Raw genomic sequence first — 21,012 nt, forward strand, 5'->3', positions numbered from 1 at the left:
GCTTTCCCTCAGGCGCTGCCCAGGTCCGATCTGTTTAGCACTCAGCTGGATGCGCGGTGCGGGCGTCGTCCCAGCGCGGCCCGTCGGACCCAGGTCTGGGCGCGGGTGAGGCAGGACCACCCGGATCCCCGCAACTTTGGGCAGCGCGCAAGACAAAAGGCACTTTGTGTTTTAGGATCCTTGTGGTGCGTCGCCCTGCAGCTCCTAGCCCCCTAGCTTTGTTCCCAACTTCCTCCAGCGCTGCGTCCTCCAAGTCCCCCCTCTTTGTCTGGCCGCCACCCCGAGCCCCTTTGTTGTCCACCGTCTCTGCCAGGGAGGGGTGGGGACGGCGCCCACCATTCCTGAGACAGGAAGCGAGGAGAGGCGGAGGCAAGCAGCCGCCTTCGCACGCCCCCACCGGCGAGCGCGACTCTCGGTCGCCCTCGGGCGACAGTCGCGGGCGAGCCTCAGCCCCTCGCCCGCGTTCTCGGCACGGAGGAGGGGCGCGGCGAGGCAGGCGTCCTCTGATTGGCTGCGGGAGTCAGGGCGCCGCGCCGCTATTGGGCCGCGGGGCTGTCTGGCGTGCGAGTGCGCGAGGTGGGGAGGGGGCGCTGGAAGCTGCTGGAAATCGAGCGGCCGGGCGGCGTGAGGGGCCCCCAGCGCGGGCGGGTGGGCGGGGCGCCACACAGTGGGCGTGGCCACGAGGCTCCGCCTACGGCCCCTCCCCGCGCGCGGCGGCTTCGACCGCGGGCGGCCGAGGGGCGGGCGCGCCGCTGCATCCCCATCCTCGGCGTAGCTCAGCTCAGGGCGAGCGGAGACTGGCCGGAGCGGGCGGGCGGGCGCAGCGCCGAGGCCCGGCCATGGCCACCACCAGCAGCACCACGGGCTCCACCCTGCTGCAGCCTCTCAGCAACGCCGTGCAGCTGCCCATCGATCAGGTACCGGCGTCCGGGGCGTCGTGCCCTGGCCGCCCCTGCCGGTTGTGGTGCCACCCGGGCGGGAGTAGGGTGGGGGCTGGGACCGGGGCTGCTGTGCCCGGCTCCCGGCGGGGCGGGGGCGCGCAGCTGGCCTTGTCCCTTCGCCTGTCGCTCTGACTGGTGCCTCAGTGCCCACCCAGCCCCCCATCGCCGCCCCGGGCGGGGGTGGGCGCGGGCGGAGGCTTGGCGACAGCCCGCCGGGGAGGGCTAGACAGACGTGCGCGTGTGCATGCTGTCGCTGCCCGGACACCGGGTGCCGGACCCCGGAGTCCCGGGGCCGGTGGACCCGGAGACGGCTGCGGGGTTTTTGCTCCGGGAGGCTGAGGATGATTTGCGTTTCGAGTGCCCAGGATACGGCGTGGATGGATGGGGCTTAAGAGGTCCTGCACTTGGGGATAGTTTGCATTGAAGTGTGACTCGAGAGACCAAGAGGCAACAGTTTGGGGGAAGGCAGGTTCTGAAGAGAAGTCAAAGTGAGTTCATGATGCCAAGGTTTCTGGTGAAAAAGTTGCAGCTGTGGCTAGGAGCAGCCATCCTGTCCCCTCACCCTACCCTCAGAGAAGCGTTTGACACTAGGGAAGGCTGGCATTTAAATGAGGCCAGTAGGATTTGATTGTTTAAAGGGCCCCAGGATTACTGAGAAATAAACAGTATTGGGATGGAGAAAGCAGCGCCATTTTTATTGAGCAAAGGAACTTTGGAGGTACGTCCTGAGAGAGGTCTGGGAAAGTTGTTTGTGGGGTCCGGTTAGGTAGTTGGCTCGCCCCAGGGCTGAAGGTAATTGACTCTGGAGATCTTGCTTAACATTATTTCTGCTCTGGAGGCGTTCGCACTTTCCAAGGGATACTGGTTCGCGGTCCTCAGCTTGACTGGCTGCTGTTGATGTCTTAAGGATTTCCTCTGCAATACAGAATTCTTCCCTCTCTGGATTTAAGCTGGAGGTGACATCCGAGTTCTACCCCATGCTCACCGCTTTGTGCTTCACTGTTTAACATACAAAACGTTGAATGATGTCGAAGGAGGGTTAAAGAATTCTGCCCAGAGTTTAGCTCTGTATTCTTTCCTTCATTTCACCCTCAACTTCCGATTAATAGTGAGATACCTTCCCCCCCACACACACACACCTTGTATAGCAGGTGGGATGTGCATCAGGCTAGCAGGTTATTCGAGTGAGATGCCCCAAGGGAAATGATTTCTTCATTTTACAGCATTAGGCTTTGCGTATTAAGTTGATCAGAACCAAAGGCTTTGAATGTTCTCAGTCCTGTGAGGGGAGTCTCACTATTTTCTAAATGGAATTGTGGCACGTGACTTTGTGTGTTGCATCTCTGACTTAAATAGGTTGTTGCCAGCCTACCAGCAAGCAGAGGGCAGGATCTGTTGTGAAATTTTTCTTGCTAATGGAGAAGCGAGAGGGAGACTTCTACCTTTTCATCCTTTTGGGAGACAGACAGTTGTGTATTCTCTCTGGTGTAGCCCTACTGTGCTGATACTTTTAAATTTATGTAAAGGATTATAACTTTTAAAAGTAGTCTAATATTAATTAGCTCATTTAAACTTCTCGGCAATCCAGAGAAAGTTGTTTGTGGAACTTAAGTATGCAAGAGCAAGGCGAGGTGACTTGAATTGAGAGTGTGACTTTGACTTGGCACCTTAGACAGTCTTTATCCTCTGGGGTACTCTTAAGCTTTAGAACCCCAAGTTTATATGGTCATTTGTATAATACAGTTGTTGGCTATGTTGTAAGCAAGTCTTCAGACTATTAAGTTAATACCACACAATCTGTACTTTTTGTAGCGACGGTTATTTCTGTGAAATACCAAAGAATTGACTCTTAAGACATTAGCCAAGTTCTTGGATTAAAACCTCACATGATAACGTTAGACAGACATTTTAAAGTTAAGCCAACTAGAAGAGTCTTAGAACGTGAATAGTTGAATCCAAGCTGAAAGAAAGCCCAAGACTTGGCTGTAGTCAAATAGTGTAATTCAGTAGGGGGAGGGGAGGGCAAGCCAGGAAGTGCAGAAGTCTAATTTGCGAGTGTGTTCGTTTGGTGTGTGCCAATTAACAGTGTTTAGAAAATTTAGGAAATTATAAGAGCAGTTGTTTTAGGGAGTAATAAAATGGGCACTTTTAATATTGTGTCGACTTGATACACTTAGAACCTAAGAGTGCCCCTTGCGGCTGAGGTAGCAGGAAGAGACTTTATGTTGTCAGGCAAAGGCAGAGGAGCAGAAAATCTTGCCTTAGGCTCCTGAATCTTTTTCTTTTCTAAGAATTCCTGAATGACCTTGAGGTAGCAGAAGTGGTGTTCGGTTCAGTAGTCCTTAAATTTAAATTAAATCATGGAGTCTGGGAGGTGACAAGATTCGACTCCTTCTCCTCCTCCTCCTCTTCCTCCTCTTCCTCCTCCTCCTCCTCCTTTTTCTCCTTTCCTCCTCCTCTTCATCCTCTTCTTCTTCCTCTTCTTTTTTATTCCAAGATAAAGTTTCTCTGTAGCTTTTGAAGTCTGTCCTGGAACTTACTCTGTAGACCAGGCTGGCCTACGAACTCACAGAGATCTTCTGCCTCTGCCTTCTAAATGCTGGCTAACTGCCTTCTAATGTCTTTAATTAAGGCGTGTGCCACCACTGCCCAGCTACTTTAAGATTTTTTAAGATAGGAAGTACCAGGCCTCTGGTGTTTCGCTCTCCAGGGCCTGCTTTCCCAGTGACTTTATTTCTAGTGTAATTCTGGAGGTCTGACTAAAGGAATGTGTGGAGAGTGGGGTTTGAGGAAGGAACCATCTGAACACTAGCTGTGCCAAAGGAAAGGAACAACCTTGTGAGACTCAAAAGAGATCGGGTGTCTTCGTATCACGGGGCTTGTGTTCCTTATAAGTTGCTGATGTGCGGTTTTAAACTCCACAGCAAGTACCAAAATGAACCTAAGAATAATGTCCCAGGTGATCAACATATATATATATATATATAATTTTTTTTCACCATTTTATACCATCTATTACATCTGCTTTGTTTTGCTCTGAGGTGTCATGAGATTTCTGGTTGTGACCCCCTTTACCCTCCCTTTTTTTCTCCCTCCTTACTCCCCACGATGCTGTAATTTCTACTATGAAACTGGGGTAAAGAGCCAGGATAGTACTCTAGGCAGAAGACTGGTTGGAGATGAGCCCTGGAACAGCCTTCTTAACACAGGAGTGTTATAGATTATGTGACAGATTCTTGAAACAGAGAAGATGAGGTGGGGACTTGTGGTGGTTTGGAAGGTTTGAAGGAAGTAGGAAAACGATGGCTGGGGAAGAATGGTTAGGAGTGATTGAGTTTCGCAGAGTCTAGGGGTAACTGTAATGCCCAACTCTCAAGAGTTTGTGAAACTTTGCTGTGTCTTCTATGTCATTCAGTAGAACCCTCACACCTCCAGGAGTTAGAAGTCAAGCCTGAATTCTCATGCTCCTGTGCCCCCTGTGTGCTCTTGAGTGTTTGCATAGCATGTCAGTATATTTTTTTGGCTTTAACATGGGGGAAATACTTTGAACGTATCTTTGTTTTCGAACTGATTCTCTGATCTTCTTGGCAGTAAAGGTGAGAATAAGAAAGAACTGTCTAAAGTTCCAAATATTGGTGTGCTCATGATCAGGCTTGGGATAGGGGAAGTGTGTTTGTTTGTGTATGTGTGTGTACCCATGCGTCAGCACATGTATATGTCTGTGTATACGTATGTATATGTGCATGTATGTGTGTGTGCACATGTGTGTATGTTTATAATGAATGTGTGTGTGTGTGCACATGCACTCGTGTGTAACAGAAAGAAGTGGGAAGGCTATAAAATCTTTGCTCCTTTTGGGTCAGTTTGTTGCTTCACTTTTTCCCCTTAAGTCCCTGTACCACTCGCACAGACAACCAAAGAAGTGGTGTTTTAGGGGAGAGTTAGCTTAAGACTGGCTTTTCAAGTCCCCTGACAGGTCTGAACTCTGATGAATCCTTTCACAGATGGAGGAAGCGAAAGGACCGTCTTCTAGGTGGATGAGGTCAAAGGAGCAGAGCTAGGGTTGCCCGCTCTAGGGTTAGCTCTGAGCTGCCAAGTGAGCTTATCTGTCTTGCTCCGCCCACTGCTGAAGAGCTTGACCAGTTTTCCTCTTGTGAGGTCGTCTCCATCACAAGAGCCAGGAATCAGTGACAGCTGCTGTGGAAGATGCCTTCCAGCCAGAATCACCCTGTTCGTTAACAGTTCTAGAAATACCACTTTGTAGAAATGTTACTTCCTGTATAAAGTGTGTGCTGACCTTAGTTTAAATCCCTTGACTGTGTGTTTAGGAACTGATTAAAAAAAAAAAGCTTGAAACGTGGAGGGATGTAAATCAAAAGTCAGGGGAGGAAAGTGGAATAGTAATTTGAGGAAGTTTCAGTAGTGAAGAGTTGAAGTTGCCTGAAGTTTAACCTAACGGAGAAGGCACATGCCATGGAAATGATGTGAAACGTAGAGTCCATGCATCCTGCTCAGATCTCTCCATTAACAGAAAGAATCAATGCGTGTCAGTGGCGTGGGGTTCTCTGAGTAGGGTAAGGCCTTGCTTTACCCACTGCTTGATTTTGGGCAGTTACTCATTCTTTCTCTTGCTTTAGGGTTTGTTTGTTTGTTTGTTTTTATTTTTTTGGGACAGGGTCTCTGTAGTTCTGGCTGTCCTGAAACTCACTCTGTAGACCAGGCTGGCCTCAGACTCAGAGATCTGCCTGCCTCTGCCTCCTTAGTGTTGGAATCAAAGGTGTGCGCCTCCACACACTGGGCTCTACTGTGCCTTCTAAAGTCCACATTTCCTCCTCTGTACAATCAGAGTCACTGTATGCTACATGCTCAAAGACTATTGTAAAAATGTAATTGGTGGAACAGCCTGGTTCCCATAGACATTTGACACACAGTGTCTCCTCCATTATGAAATACTTACTTGCAATTTTATATTTTTGTTTTGAGAATTGCACTCTTAATCTTCAGGACTTCCTTAGCAAAGGGCACTAGGAAGCTCTCTCTGGTCAAGTTTTGTATCTAGACAGTGATTAAAGTAGGATTCCAACCTCCTTGTGAATTTGGAGTTCAGCATGTTTTTGCTGCTTCACTACTGTTTCAGAGGCTTGATAGTTTTAGTGACTTGATAGTGTTCTTTCCAGCGGTCCTGCCTGTCTAGGTGCAGATTACCCTGGTCTCTGTTTATGAGATCCGGTGCTGCTGACCTGAAGTACTCAAGTAGCTCACACAGCCTTTGCTTGCGGTTCAGATCAACAGGTAGGATCCTGCCACGATTGAATTTGGTCGGATTTCTTTCAAAACAAGGCACAAATATGAGCCTCGGAAGAGAGAGCATTCGGTGACGCTGCGAACGAGATGGGTGAAGAGTGAAGCCCCCTCTAGTCACTGTTTAGCTTTTGGAGAAGCAGACGTGTGGAGCGTTAGAGTTGGGATTCAGGAGGCGTGGCATGTCCTCCTCGATGTCACCAATGATACAAGCCTCTCTTTGCTTATCAGAAAGCGAGCCATTCTTCCCAGCCCATCTCTAGAGCACCTACAGATAGGCCCCTTGCTGACCTCGTTTAATGTGACCGGTTCCTTATTTGATCCCTGGGAGCATTGTAGGTTTGGCAAGCTTCTGATATGTACTTTCTGCCTGCTGTTTTTTATACCCCTCAGGTTTCGGTAGGAGACAGATTGAAGTAGGTAGTAGGAAGTGCTTAGGAAGATGTGGTAGGCCTGTGAAAGCAGCAGGGAATGATGGGATTCCCAGGTCAGTTGCACCGTGTGTAGGGGCAGAACCCCAGGAGGAAAGAGGGTTGAGGAGTAGGGACACTTGAAGGAGGGAAGGAGTTGCGGTTCCTAGCTGAGGGCTCAACCTAGAGTGAGTCTTAGGGCGACGGCATCCCTCCCCTTCTCTCCATCCTTGGGTTTGTTGCTGGGGTCTCCTTCAGAGGATGGGGTGATGCTCAGGAGGCACAGGACAGAGCCGGGAGTAGGTCTGGAGGGACACATAGGTACCACCCAGGACTACTGAGTTACTTCCCATCCCTGAGGGATACAGGATTCACTCCAGCCAGTGCTTGACACATAATCTCTTTGTCCCCTCACAGCCGGAGAGAGGAGTTGACTCTTCCTTCCCCTGTCATCTTCCTACTTCCTAGTCACTCTTAAGAACCATGGTCCCTGGGCCCTGTCTCTCTCTGACACTAACAGACAAGGCCACTGGCGAACTTGGAAAGTGTGGTCCTCGCCCATCACTCCCTCGTCTAAATTGTCACAGCTTCCATGTTGTCGCTGCAGTGCTTTCCACAGTGTGGCTGAGTCCATTTGTGTCAAAATCTCTTGGGGCTGTTATAAAAAAAATTAGGTGTTCCCTGGCTCTACCCAGTCCTAGAAATGAGGGCCGAGGAACCTGCATTTTGGCCGCCTCCTCCTCCACATTCCCCCTCCCCATCAGGAGTAGAGATCTGGGTCAAATATTTCAGGTACTTATTACTAAAAGGTTATAAAAATACAGTGTGTGGGGCCAGAGAGATGACGTAGCAGCTAAGAGCATATACTATTCCAGAGGACCGCAGTCCGTCTCCTGTACAGAGACGTCTGTCTGGCGGTCAAGACCTCCAGGAGCTCCAGCTCCAGGGGGTCCAGCGTCCTCTTCTGGACTCCATAGGCACCTGTATACACACGAACACATCCACGCAAACACACATGATTAAAAATGAAAAAATAAGCAGAAATTAGGGTATAGCTTAATGGTTGGGTACTTTCCTAGTTTGTGAAAGGGCTGTGCGTGTGATCCCCAACACCAAAAAACAAAAAACGGTGGAATATTCGTAAAGCATTTAACAAAGTAACACATAATTCCCCATACACGATGCAGTTAGTGGTTTGCTGGTCACAGGACTGTGCACAGAGAAGATCTACAGTGCACGCTAGGTCATATGACCCTGACATGGGACAGCTTTTGGTCAGACAATGTAGCTTCTTTCTGTCATTCCTGTCACGTCGTCTCATGGCTGTATGCCCAGTTTTACATGTAGAAAGTACTGGCAGTCTAGATCTGGTATCCTTCCTCAAAGTGGCCTGCTGGGGGATTCCTACTCCGTCCATTCTCATGGCATGCTCTGAGAAACGCCGGCCCGAGGTCAGGCCTACAGCCTGTGAAGGACGGCCATTGGATGCCTCGCCTGTCGCAGCGCCCATGTGCCCTCCAGATGGACCAGGAATGTTCTCCAGAGCCACATGTGAGGAAGTGGTGAGCGAATTCAGTCCACACCTGCTGTTGTGCCATGTGCTCGTTCAATCGTGTACACGTTCCTCAGTATGTTTTCCTTTGAACTCTTTGCATTAACGGAGCCATTTTTTTTCCTGCCCCAAATCCCCTGCACCATTTTTATGCCTGGCAAAATGTTTTAGTATTTATTAAAGGTTTGTGTCTTCCTGAGGATGCCTTTATGTCCCTTGCTTTCCTGTTAGGCCCCTTGCATGTGTGGTATATCTGTGTCATATGTCTTCTGAGCTTGTGGGATGTTTCTGCAGCAGGTTGTGAGCATTCTGGGTGGACCGGTGACTTGGACTCATCTTAGAGAGCTGTCTCTCCTGTCCAGGCAGCCCCTCTGTGATGAGGCCAGTGCTTCAGAAAGTGCCCAGAGAAGAACGAGAGCTGTTACCCAGCCACACCATTTCTACCTGTATCCTCCAGAGCTGGGTCTGCCTTGCCAGGCTCTGGGCCCCTTTCCTCTGGCTCTCAAGAAGGGTGCTCTTCCTTCTGACTCTTGGAAGCAGGTTGTAGAGGGGGAACTTCTGATCTTCTAGGGGTCTTGTGTGCCCTGTGTGCCCTGTAACTGAACTTATGTCCCACCCCCACCCCAGAATCAACTCTGGTGGCACCTGTAACATTTAAATTTGGCTTATTCCTTACGGCACTGTAAATTCCCTAGGGATAGGGCCTGTTGTCTCCTGCTCAGGACCCTCCTTGAGTTGAGGGAGTATGCATCAAGTGGCAACAGTGTGCGGAGGCCTTAGCCTGGCTGACAGTCTGATTGTGAACTCGGCAAGCTGCTTAACTTTGTAAGCATCGGTGTCTTTCTTTCCTTTTTTTGCTAGACAGTTCTCACTGAATATCCTTGGCTGTTCTGGAACTCACTATGTAGACTAGGCTGGCCTCGAATTCCTTTATAGAGCTCCGAGTGCTAGGATTAAAGGCGGTCTCAGTTTTGTTGTCTATCAAATGGGGCACACAGTAGGTTGCACCTAGTAAAAGTGGGTGGGCCTCGCAGATACAAGCAGGTAAAGGCTAGCGCACCAGGCTGTGACTATTATTAACGTCTCGGGATCTCTTCCCAGGGACTGGGGAAGGGGGATGTCTTGTATATGACTTCAGTCTAGCCCTTGGGTTCTTCAGAACCTTTTCAGCCATTCTTTAGATAAGTGTGTGCCAGTGAGCATGCTAGACGTGGGGGATGCCATCCCATGTGGTGACTGTTCTACTCAGAACACTGCAGCTCTGGAGAGTGGCTGGTCCTGGAGAAGAGGAGTCTCACGGGTCCTCACCAGGGCATAAGAGGGGCTAGGGTCTCACTGGCTGTGTTCAGGGCATTTCCACTAAATGCAGCACCTTCTCTGCCCCCTCCAAGGGTAGGCCTGTTTTCCTGGCTGGAAGCTGCCCTCTGTCTCTTAGAGTTGGTGTGTGGCCTGGCTAGTGAAGTGTTAGTGGTCAGGCTTCCTGAGGGACAACTTAGAAGATCTCTGTTAGTGGGCACAAACCTTTTTGGCTGACTGTTCAGTTTCTTTTCAGTAGGCACCAGGAGCTAAAGACAGGCAAAACATTGAAGATGAGTGATCGCCAAGGAGTTGAAGAGAACTTTAACTCTTGCTCTCAGGAGGTCGCACTGCCGGGAAGAGAGCTTTAGCAATGCCTTAATCTAAACATTGAGACAAAAGAAGCCTGCTGATCGCCCAGTTGTCTCTGTAGGGAGCAAAATGCTGTCAGCTTGATAGTGTTCTGTGCCTCCAGGTCCCCAACAACACCTGTTGTCATCATTCCCTCTAGTTCAGAGCAAGTGTGGTATGCCAACGGCTGGTGAGAGATAGGCAGGCACTTTCAGGTCAACCTGAAGGAGCAGAGTAACAGGTGTCCTTGGGCCGTGAGGAAAGTTCTGTACAGCTGACCAGCGGGTTTAACACGTGCTCCGACCGACTCTTCCCTGGCCCTCACGTTAGTTTCAGAACTCTGTATCTGCCGATGCTCAGTCACGGTGAGGTAGAACACATCTAACTTAATACTCCATTTCCTGATGAATGTTCAGCCTACAGTGACGTTCTAGAAGTTAGCCAGTGATCGAAGAGGTGTGAGACAAGAAATAGAGCTGACTCTGGGGGTCGGGGTTGGTGGTGGTGATGCGCCTGGAGCTGACCAGGTCAAGGGCTTAGATACAGTAGCTCAGACCAGTGTCCACTTGCAGTGCCAGTGCCCACAGAGTGTAGCTGCTGGTGCACATATGTTCTGAGGTGTGCATGGCCTGCTGTCCGGAAAGCCTCACACGCAGCTGGAATGGGACACCCCTTCCCACTTTTGCTAATGGTTGCTTCAGAAGAATGTTGGCCTGGTGCCAAAGCTGACTTTTCAAAGGGAAACTGGAAATTTAGATTTTCAATGGAAGTATGATTTTTAAAATTTTGAATAAAATCTCATTTTTAAATAATTTTATAAGTCCCAGAAATGTATCTAGATCAGGTTTAGTTAATTAACCACTTGGAATTATGAGTTTCTATTACAGTTTATGTTGTGAGTTCACTCTGAAGTGTGCTACAGTGTTCTAAGGCTTAAGAACTTTGACAAAGCGGATTAACACTAGAGACGGTAAGCAGGACCTCTGGCGACTCGGTGGTGATATTGGGGAATGGCCCTCATAGTTCATTAGTGATTTTAACCCTGAGTTGGCCCCAGAAAGTGTCCAGTTAAATTATATTTGCCTGAAACGGTCACATCTTAGATTCCATCTTGAAAGTTCATATCTTACTAAAATGGAGGACTGAAATTTTATGCTGTTATTTTTATTCATTTTGCAGATCTGTATTAATTATTGTCAAGACTTTTTTTTTTTTAAAAAAAAATTCTTTTAAGCTAGGGTTTTTCTATGCAACATCCCTGGCTGTCCTAGAACTTGCTTTGTAGACCAGGCTGGCCTCAAACTCACAGAGATCCACCTGCCTCTGCCTCCCAAGTGCTGGGATTAAAGGTGTGTGCCACCGCCATGCGTGGCAATGTCAAGATTATCTTAAAAATCTAGCTGGCGAGGAATAAGTAATGTTTGGAAAGGCCTTGACTATCTATGTCGGTATTTCCAGTTCTTCCAGAGTGGGTGTTGATTTGGGGCCAGAGTGTGTGTATCATGTGGTAACTATACAGGCTTTGGAGTTTACGTTTAAGCCACGGATTGCCTCGCTGTTGAGTGCTGGCTTGCCTTTTTAAATACTCTGTCTGACACAGCTGTTCCTATTAGCTGCATCCCCAGAATAGAAGTGACAGAGATTTTTGCTGTGTGACTGGAGGACAGGGTAGGGAGGGACCCTAAGCTGGCACTTGGCATCTCTGGAGATAATCGAGGGCTCCTTAGTAGACAAATTCAATCCCGGGGGCTGGAATTGTCATCCCTGTCCATTCTGTAGCGCCAGCTCATTATGTCTTCTCCTTTTGTTCTTGGAAAGACTCTTGAGCTGCATAAGAATTGGCATCATAGCCTTGGGCTTCAGCAAGTGGAGGTGGCGATAGATTTATCAGAATTCAGGAATGGGGCATTGAGTGTTATTGAGCTGGGTGTCTGCTAAGAATTTTTATATGGATTGGGGGATAATTTGTTTCTCAAGACTGTTTCTTTATAAGATACTCGGAATATGAAATACTGTAGAAATAGGAAGTTCCATAAAGGTACTTGACATAGATTCTGAGTTTTGCCATGTAGAACTGTAAAGTGGTGTGTAATTTTTATTACTATTACTTATTTATTTAAGAGTATTACATTGGGTAGGTGATATTTGAGTTCATTTTTGAAAATTCCTACTCGGAATATCAGAGCTAAAAGATGTTACAGACTGTTTCAACAACAACAACAGAAATAGCCTAGGGTAGTGCCAGAGGGCTGGCCTTGGGTTCTTTTCCTCCTTTTTGTATTTTGTGGAAAGCATGAACCACTAGAAGGTGAAGAACGTCAGAGGACTGTTCCTTGCTTTATTCCTAACTCCAGATTTGGGAAGTGCATGGTAGGGGAGTGTTAGCCTGTGCAGTGAAGGAGAAAGGCTGTGTCAGGTCAGTGTGCCCTGGCTAGACAGGTAGTACAGGCCAGCAAGCAAACACCTCAGCTTCATGGTGTAAGCAGCATGTGACAGGGCCAGGCAGGACAACGGAAGGGGAATATTTTGTGTCTTGCTCTTAGGATCAGGAAAGAGAGACTATGGTGGAGATCGAGCTCAAGGAAGCTGCCTTGGACCGAGAGCAGACCTGACCAGAGCCGCCGTCCTGGACCATGTAGGTTTGGCAAGTACTGTCTAGGTGAATGTTGGCGATTGTAGCCTGAAGAGTCAAGACGGCAAGAATGATGGCTGGTTGGTAAAGAAGTGATTAGTCTTGTTTATTAAGTACTGTAGGTCAGTGCTAGCATTTGGAGATGTGGTAAGTCCTGCAGAGATACAGAGAGCAGGAGCGTGCTTAGTGGGTGAGAAAGACTGACAGATATTTCCAGCATGTGAATCAGAGTCAGAAGACAGCTGTGTTGGAGTTTGGACAAGGCTGCCGCATCAGTGACCCTGAGGATGGGTATGTGTGTGTTCCTCACAGAACAGTTGCGGCGTAAACACATTGATGTTATTTCTGCTCCACCTGTTGATATAAAGGCCCCTGTTTCATTTGACAGGTGTTACCACCCAGGTTGGGGCTGGCTCACACGTAAGGCAGCTGGCTTTATATGAGAGTTCCCTGCAGCCCGTGTTAAAACAGTGGTTTTCCATAATGGTTGTGCTAATTTACATTTCCGCCCACAGTGTGCTAAGGGTCCCTTCCCCCACTTAGATCTCTTGTCTTTTTGATGATAGCTCTTCTTGCCGGAGTGAGGTGGTTTTGATTTACATTTCCCTGAAGAGTGATGTTGAACATTTGTAGTAAAAAAATTTAAAATGGAATAACAGTATCACCCAGCAGTTGTACAACTATGTATGAATCCAGAGGAAATGAAATCTGTATGTTGAAGAAACATCTGCATTCCCATGATTATTGCAGCATTAGTCACAATAGCCAAGAAATGGACATTCCCCAGGTATAACTGATAAATGTAGGCGGAAAATGTGCTACATGTACACATGGGGAATATATATATATATATATATATATATATATATATATATATATATAATGATACTGTCTACATATACACATGGGAATACTGTCTACATATACACAGGAGATACTGTCTACATATGCACATGGGGATACTGTCTACGTATACACACGGGAATACTGTCTATGTATACACACGGAAATACAGTCTACGTATACACAGGGAAATACTGTCTACATATACACACGAGATACTGTCTACATATGCACATGGGGATACTGTCTACATATACACTTGGGAATACTGTCTACGTATACACACGGGAATACTGTCTACGTATACACACGGAAATACAGTCTACGTATACACAGGGAAATACTGTCATATACACATGGAATTCTGTCTACATAGACACTCAGGAATACTGTCTACATATACACACAGGGATACTATTTAGCCATACAAAGAGGGAAGCCATGTGACGTGTAACAATGTGGATGGAACTAGAGGATGTTACTTTCAGTGAAATAAGCTGAGAATAGAAAGAAGAGGAGTGCTGTGTGAAGTCACTTGGATGTGGTATCTGAAAACCTCCACCTCGTAGAAGTGGGGAGTGGATAATATTCCCACAGGCTGGGGTGGGTGTGGCGCTGAACTATGACTTATACATATATACAACATATACATAGTATGACATATACCATGGTCATAGTGAGCCCGGAGTATGCTGATGCACAGACGGTAATCATGGGTAATCGTAAGGGACCGTGTATGGTAATCATAGGTAACGGTAAGGGACTGTGTACTGAAGCCATAGGTAATGGTAAGAGACTGTGTATGGTAACCATAGGTCATGGTAAGGGACTGCGTACAATAACCATAGGTCATGGTAAGGGACCATGTACGGTAACCATAGGTGATGATAAGGGACTGCGTAAGGTAACCATAGGTAATGGTAAGGGACTGTATATGGTAACCATAGGTATTGTAAGGGATTGCGTAGTTCTGAAAGCCAAAATGGCAAAGTTTGATGTTTGCACCATAAGGAAGTGATGTTTGAGGAGGTGGACATAAGTGTAACCAAAACGAAATTGTGTCCAGTGCATGTGTCATAGTGAGCTGCCACATGACACTTCATAAATACGTATATTTGAAACGTTTTCATGTGTCATAGTGAGCTGCCACATGACACTTCATAAATACGTATATTTGAAACGTTTTCATGTGTCATAGTGAGCTGCCACATGACACTTCATAAATACGTATATTTGAAACGTTTTCATGTGTCATAGTGAGCTGTCACATGACACTTCATAAATACGTATATTTGAAACGTTTTCATGTGTCAGTAAGAATCAAACTTAAAGTCGGTATCAGGCCTGTAGCACCAGGGGTTCTGATCCAGTGAGTGTGGGTTGGAGATGGCTCTTGTTGTGCTTTCAGCTTTACAGGTGATACTGCGAGAGTTTCCAGACGTTCAGGGGTCTCTGCTGTCTTAGGTCATTGCACAAACATTCCCTTCTGCTCCTCATGTTGCTTTGTCACATGGAGATGGAGTGTAGTGAGCTGGAGGGGTGGTTAGGAGCTCTAGCCAGCTGCAGCTGTTCCGGTGGTCACACCCTGGACTCATCTAGGAAATAGATATAAATAGGCATGTTGTGTAGGCTGAAGTATACATCATTTTTCTGGCTTACAGAGCAAAAGTTACAACTTGCAGGGAGGAAGTGTTTGTGCAGTAACTCAGGCTCACTCCTTCAGCAAATACTGGCTTTTGAGTTCCAGAGAGCAGAGGAAGTGTAGGCAAGGTCTGATGATAGAGCTCCTTAAAAACCACACACCAGACCGGAGCGATGGCTCTGCATTTAAGAGCTCTTACTTTGCTTGACTTCGGTTTGATTTCCAGCACCCACAGGCTGCTCCCAACTGTCTGTAACTCCGGTTCTATGGGGAATCCATCTTCTTTTTCTGGCCTTCGAAGGCACCAGGCGTGAGGTAGGTACAGAGATTGGCATGCAGAGATGCAGAGGAAACCACCCGCATACCTAAAACCAAATCAAACCAAACCCATTGCCCCTGACATTCAGGAGCCAGCCTGTGCTTGCCAGGTGGGAGGTACTTGTGCCTCAGTTTCTCTGTTATGCACAGAGCTGTTGAGTAGCAACTGCTCTATGAATGTCTGTTTGCATAAAAACTGTCCGTTGGCATAAGTAAGGTTTCCTCTGGGAAACCTGTGGTGGGCGGTGGGCTGGCTTTTCCTTGAATGCCCCTGTGGATGCCAAGCCTGTTCCCATTATTTTATTTTATTTTATTTTGCCTGTTTCCATTATTAAGGCAGCCAGTTCTATGTCTTGGTAGTTGTGATTGCTTCCAAACGTTCTGGATTAATGATGTGGGCGTCCCCTCTGTGTGCTGTGATTACCATTAATGAATAAAGAAACTGTCTTGGACCTATAGCAAGGCAGAACTTAGGTAGGCAGAGAAAGCTAGGCTGAATGCTGGGAGGAAGAAGGGTGGAGTCAGAGAGACTCTATGGAGCCACTGCCAGAGTCAGATATGCCATGTGGCAATACACAGATTACTAGAAATAGGATAAATTAAGATGCAAGAGTTAGCCAATAAGAAGCTAGAGCTAATGGACCAAGCAGTGATTTAATTAATACAGTTTCTGTGTGATTACTTCGGGGCTAAGCTAGCCTGGCAGCCAGAAGGAACGAGCGGCCTCCTCCTCCAGACTAGTTCCTAAGTGTCTTGAGTAAGACTTCTCGAGAGCTGGAGGCCTCCGATTCTCATCCACTGTAGTTGGCTTGTTCTAACAACTGCATTTTAGTGGGCGAGGTGTCAGTGCCTGGGGTTTTCTCAGGCGTGGACATTTATATCTCCTAGGGGGAGGGGGTCTACCATCTGAAAGTCTAGTGTTTGACCTTTACAGACTCATTTGAAAATCACTCCATTTGCCTTTGTGTTTACTAAAATGTTTTAAAAAGATGGAGCACATTGTCAAAACTAGTTCTGAGGAGACATATCCCAAACGCCTTCTCTATAGACTTGGTGGGCTCACATCTGAGCTGATTCATGTGAGCTAAGTGTTAAGAAGAGAGAGTGGAATTCAGGAAAAGCATTGTCAGGCCTGTTAAAAGAAGGGCTCGCAGATCCTGTTGGGGTCTGGTGTGTCCCCACTGACATCAAGATTGACGTGGAGTTAAAGCATTGACCAGGCAGATTGCAAAGGGATCTTTGTCTTCAGCTGCTGAGAGTGGTCGGCAGAGGCCTCTCATTATTGCTGCAAACACTTGTCTTTCATGGATCTCCACAATGGTGACAATCCCCACAATGGTGACGATTCCTAAAGTGGTCTTGCTCTTACTGTTGACTTGGGTTTAGTTGGAATGATTCACGTTTAGGACGCCCTGGCATTCCTTAAGCTCTTCCCTTTCTTCTTCACATTTCTTACTCTTTTTTTGTTAGGTATGAGTTTGAGTCTTGTCTCCCTTGTGAAGCTGTGACGGCAGAACGACTGTTTTTTGCTTTTAACTCACAAGACAAGGAGAATTCACCAACAGCTTTTTTGTGAAGGACTGTTTTCTTGACCAGCAAACTAAAAAAAAAAATCAAAGGCAGTTCTTTGAGTTTTTTTAATGTTAGCACATGAAATGGTTTCATGAATGCGAGTATCAGAGACAGCAGTTTTACATGAAGAATAATCCATCTCAAAGGCTCTGAGGCCCTTCCTAAGGCCGTTAACGCAAGCCCTCTCTCAATAGCCATCTGCTTCCCTGGTCATAGCTTTGCCCTTACTAGTTTCCACAGACTTAACTCTTGCAGACACAAGTAACTGGTAGCATTGAATGCATGCATCATCGCAAAGGTGATTCACATGCCAAACAATGTACATATGATTACATATATTTAGAGCTAATATTTGTATGTTAACAATAAACACCAATGGTGTCCATTGTTTATACTATTGCTTCCTGCCTTTGGAAATGATGGCAGCTTGGGCTGGATAGACTATCACTAATCTGTATGGGATTGGGAATGTTTCCAGTGACCAGGAAGCAAGCCTTAGCTAGAACCAAAGCGAAGGCAGAGCAGTGGACTAACAGAGCAAAACCAAACTTCAGCCATGAAGAAAAGGGGAGGGGCATGAAGCTAGGTATTTAATATTACTCCTCTGGAAGTATTGACACGTGTTCATTTCCACTTCATCTATTTTGCTATTACTGCTCTAGTAAGGAGCTGAATTTACTTTGTGGGTTTTTTTGTCTGATACAGAAAGTCATGTCTTATTGTATAAAATATAAAACTAGCTAAATAAGAAAATTTCAAAATTACACATTATCCTTCACCTGGAGACAATTTCATTAACTTACTAAAATGTGTGTCTGTGTGCACGCGGGCACACGTGTGTGTTCATGTGCGTGTGCATGTGTTCCATAGCTCACATGGGAACATCAGACGGTTGTCTTTCAGTTGATTGCACCTTCCCCTTTGTTGAGACATGATCTCCCTTCTTATTTCCTCTGGGCTGTTTACTACAGGGTAACAGCTCAAGAGCTTCTGGGTGATTAGCCTGCCTTTCCCATCTCTATGTAGGAGTGCGAGGATTATAAATGATGTCACCGTGACCAGCTTTTCATGTGGGTTCCATATATCAAACCCAGGCCAGAGGTGGTTCTTCCCCCACTGTCTTGTTGTTCTTTGGTGACCTGGTTGAGGAGACTGGGGACTGGTGGTGTAGCCACCTCTTTGGCCTTGACTGAGAGGAACCCTCAGGTTACACTGTCTCTTTCTGTCACTGAGCCTAGTGCCCATTTCTGCAGATATTTGACAGTTGCATGAATTAGGTGCACTTTTATGATGATGATATTTTAAATTTTGTAAAGATGAAACTAAATTGATTTAAGCCTCCAGACGATTGACAATTCTATCAGCATTAAAAAAAGAGTATGCAGTTACATAGAAACATTTCTTAATGTTTCACCGTGTTAGGGTTTCTATTGCTGCGAAAAGACACCATGACCATGGAAACTCTTCTAAAAGAAAACGTTGGGACTGGCTTACAGTTTCAGAGGTTTAGTCCATTTTTATCATGGCAGCATACAGGCAGACATGGTACTAGAGAGGGCACTGAAAGTTCTCCATCTTGATTTGCAGACCACTGAGGTGAAGACCCTTCACTAGGCCTACCTTGCACATACATGACTTAAAAACCTACCTCCACAGTGACACACTTCCTCAAACAAGGCCACCTCTCCTAGTAGTGCCACTCCCTGTGGGCCAAGCATCCAAACCCATGAGTCAGTGGGGGCCATGCCTACTCAAACCGCCGCATGTCATTATGCTTACACTGTTCATAGTGTTGTTCATAAGGCTCATTCTGGGCACTCGTTCCAGATTATTCGGTGTTAAAGATAAACGCTCAGTGTGAATGATGCCGCGTTGCTTTCTTGTGCGGCTTACCTCTTAAAGATATTTGTGTGACTACTTCTTTCCCATGATGTAGCTTCTTTCTGGAGCTATGGTGTTGTACAAGGAGCAGCGGGCTGCTTCCCCGGACCCGGATAGTTTATACGCGAAATAACCACACCAAATTGTATTAATTAAATTGCTGCCTGGCCCATTATCTCCAGCCCCTTATTGGCTAACTCTCACATATTAATCTAATCCATTTCTAATAATCTGTATTGCTACTTGACTGTGGCTTACCGGCATGAGTCTAACCAGCGTCCATCTGGGAGAGGAGAGCCATGGTGTCTGCCACACTGCCTTCTTCCTCCCAGAATTCTGTTCTGTCTACCTCGCCTATCTAAGGGCTGCCAATAAAAAGCCAAGGTAGTTTTCTTTATTCAACCAATGAAAGCAACACATAGAAAGAAGACCCTCCTACACCACTACGGGATTAATGTAGAAGCTGTCCTTTCCCCTTCTCCCTGGTCTTATTTGCGTGTTCTTCTCACAGACGTGTCTGGTGCATGTCTTGGTCGTGGATTATGAACCTGATATGATGATTCTAGATTTATTTTAGGTTTCATTTCTTAAAGTTAACTGAATATAAGTGAACAGTAAATGTCTTGTCTTAGCATTAACTTCCTTGTTAAATTAATAATCAACTTTGGGATCTCATTTTTCTCTTTGAGAGACAGTGGGTTTGAGTGTATGTGTGTCAGAGACTTGGGGCAAGTCCCTTAATCGTGTTCAGAGATGGAGAAGGTGCAGTTGTAGTGGGACCTGGAGATGATGGCAAGGTTGGGGCTAGAGTCCTAGGAGCACCGACTCTGGACAGTTTAGAAAAAGCCAGAGAAACAGACGTGGTTCCTGCCCTCAGCCTCATTCATCAAACCCTGAAGAAGCCCAGACAGAGTGATATGCAGTGACTGGTGCCACAGAGTAACCCCGAGACCCTTGTCCCCCTAAGTTGCTTTACCTCACCCACTGCGTGTCAAGAGGGCACCTGTGGTGTTCCTCAGAGAAGGACCACAGCTTCCGTAGAAAGCTGAAGGAAGAGCCTTCTGCAGGTTGGGAGTAGAGCGAAAACCCAGGAGATAGAGCCACTTCTCATGGCCAATGAGGCGGCAGAAGTGCCCAGAGGGGCCAGAAGCAAGACATGGAAGAAAGATTTAAGAGGAACTTGGGTCCTAGGGAACAGTGGAACAAACAAGCAGAGCTTGGGGTGAGGGGTTAGGGAGACATCCTGGACAGAAGGTGTAGAATGTAATGGTGCTGGGGGACTCTTAGCAGGGATTATCATGGTGACGCCTGTGTGTTGTAGCATGTTGTACTGGACTGTAATATTATTTTTATTAGTCTTTAGATTGCGGGGAGAGGGACTTTCCACTGCCTTTTGAGTCCCCAGCCCTTGACTAGCTGGCGTTGGCTTGATGGTGAGTAACTGGCAGCAGTAGTCATCATTAATAATAAAGGCTTTTGACAGTGACAGTTAAAATAGTTCCCGATCAATCAAAGGATCCCAGTCAAACAAGGTGACACACACCCCGAATATTTCCTCTGATCCGTGTTTTACTGTGTTTCTTTTTATTAGCAGGGAGTGATAAAGAGCCCAGGGTATGACTGAGTAATGGCTAATATGTACATTTTAATAGTAGGGTACACTTTCTAATTAAAAAGTAATAGCAAGGAGGAGGAATTATTGTTGGGTTAAACATAGAGAAGCTCTATTCAGATAGTTTATCCTGTAAAGAATAAGTAAGTATCGATGGGCAGCGACAGTGCCTTTGTCCACATAAAACTGGAGAAGTCTGTAAGGTCCTGTTGAGCCACTGGCCTCACTCAGACGCTGGCTCTCTGCCCTCCAGTTCTCTGCTTGGGATCTGTGCTCGGGGTCCTTGTCATCCTTTGCTTCCATTCAGTTTTATAGTTTATGGAATTCTGGACATTTTGTTTCTCCTTTGCCTGGTGACAGGTGATGCTGTGCCTGTGTCAGTATGGACAATATTGCCTACTTAGATCTTGATAGGTGGGTGATCGTGACAGCCCCGGCCAACACCAGGTTGATTCAACCTTCTGATTCCAGAATGAGCACTCCAATGAGTTTCTTCCTATTTTAAATAGTGTCTGACCCTACTGTAAATCAATCACATTTAGGTCAATGGAACTCCACAGCCAAGTTAACTGATAGAAGAAAATGTTTATTTGGGCCTATGGTTCCAAGGGCCAGAGTCCGTGATGGTGGAGTGAAGGCTTGCAGCAGGAGCAGGAAACAG

The 21,012-nt window shown here is 46.8% G+C and overlaps 1 protein-coding gene across 1 annotated transcript in view; it reads left to right on the top strand.

Moving 5' to 3' along the window:
* Nucleotides 1-793: 793 nt before the first annotated feature.
* The window catches only part of Mboat2 (membrane bound O-acyltransferase domain containing 2), a 124,925-nt gene continuing 104,706 nt past the window's right edge, over nt 794-21,012 (top strand). Inside the window, exon 1 of the mRNA XM_038319839.1 lies at nt 794-917. Coding sequence (XP_038175767.1) covers nt 840-917 — 78 coding nt within the window. The 5' untranslated portion in view covers nt 794-839. The remainder of the gene's footprint in view (nt 918-21,012) is intronic.

This window comes from Arvicola amphibius, chromosome 2 (genome assembly GCF_903992535.2).
Source record: "Arvicola amphibius chromosome 2, mArvAmp1.2, whole genome shotgun sequence".
In the NCBI taxonomy this organism is placed as follows: domain Eukaryota; kingdom Metazoa; phylum Chordata; class Mammalia; order Rodentia; family Cricetidae; genus Arvicola; species Arvicola amphibius.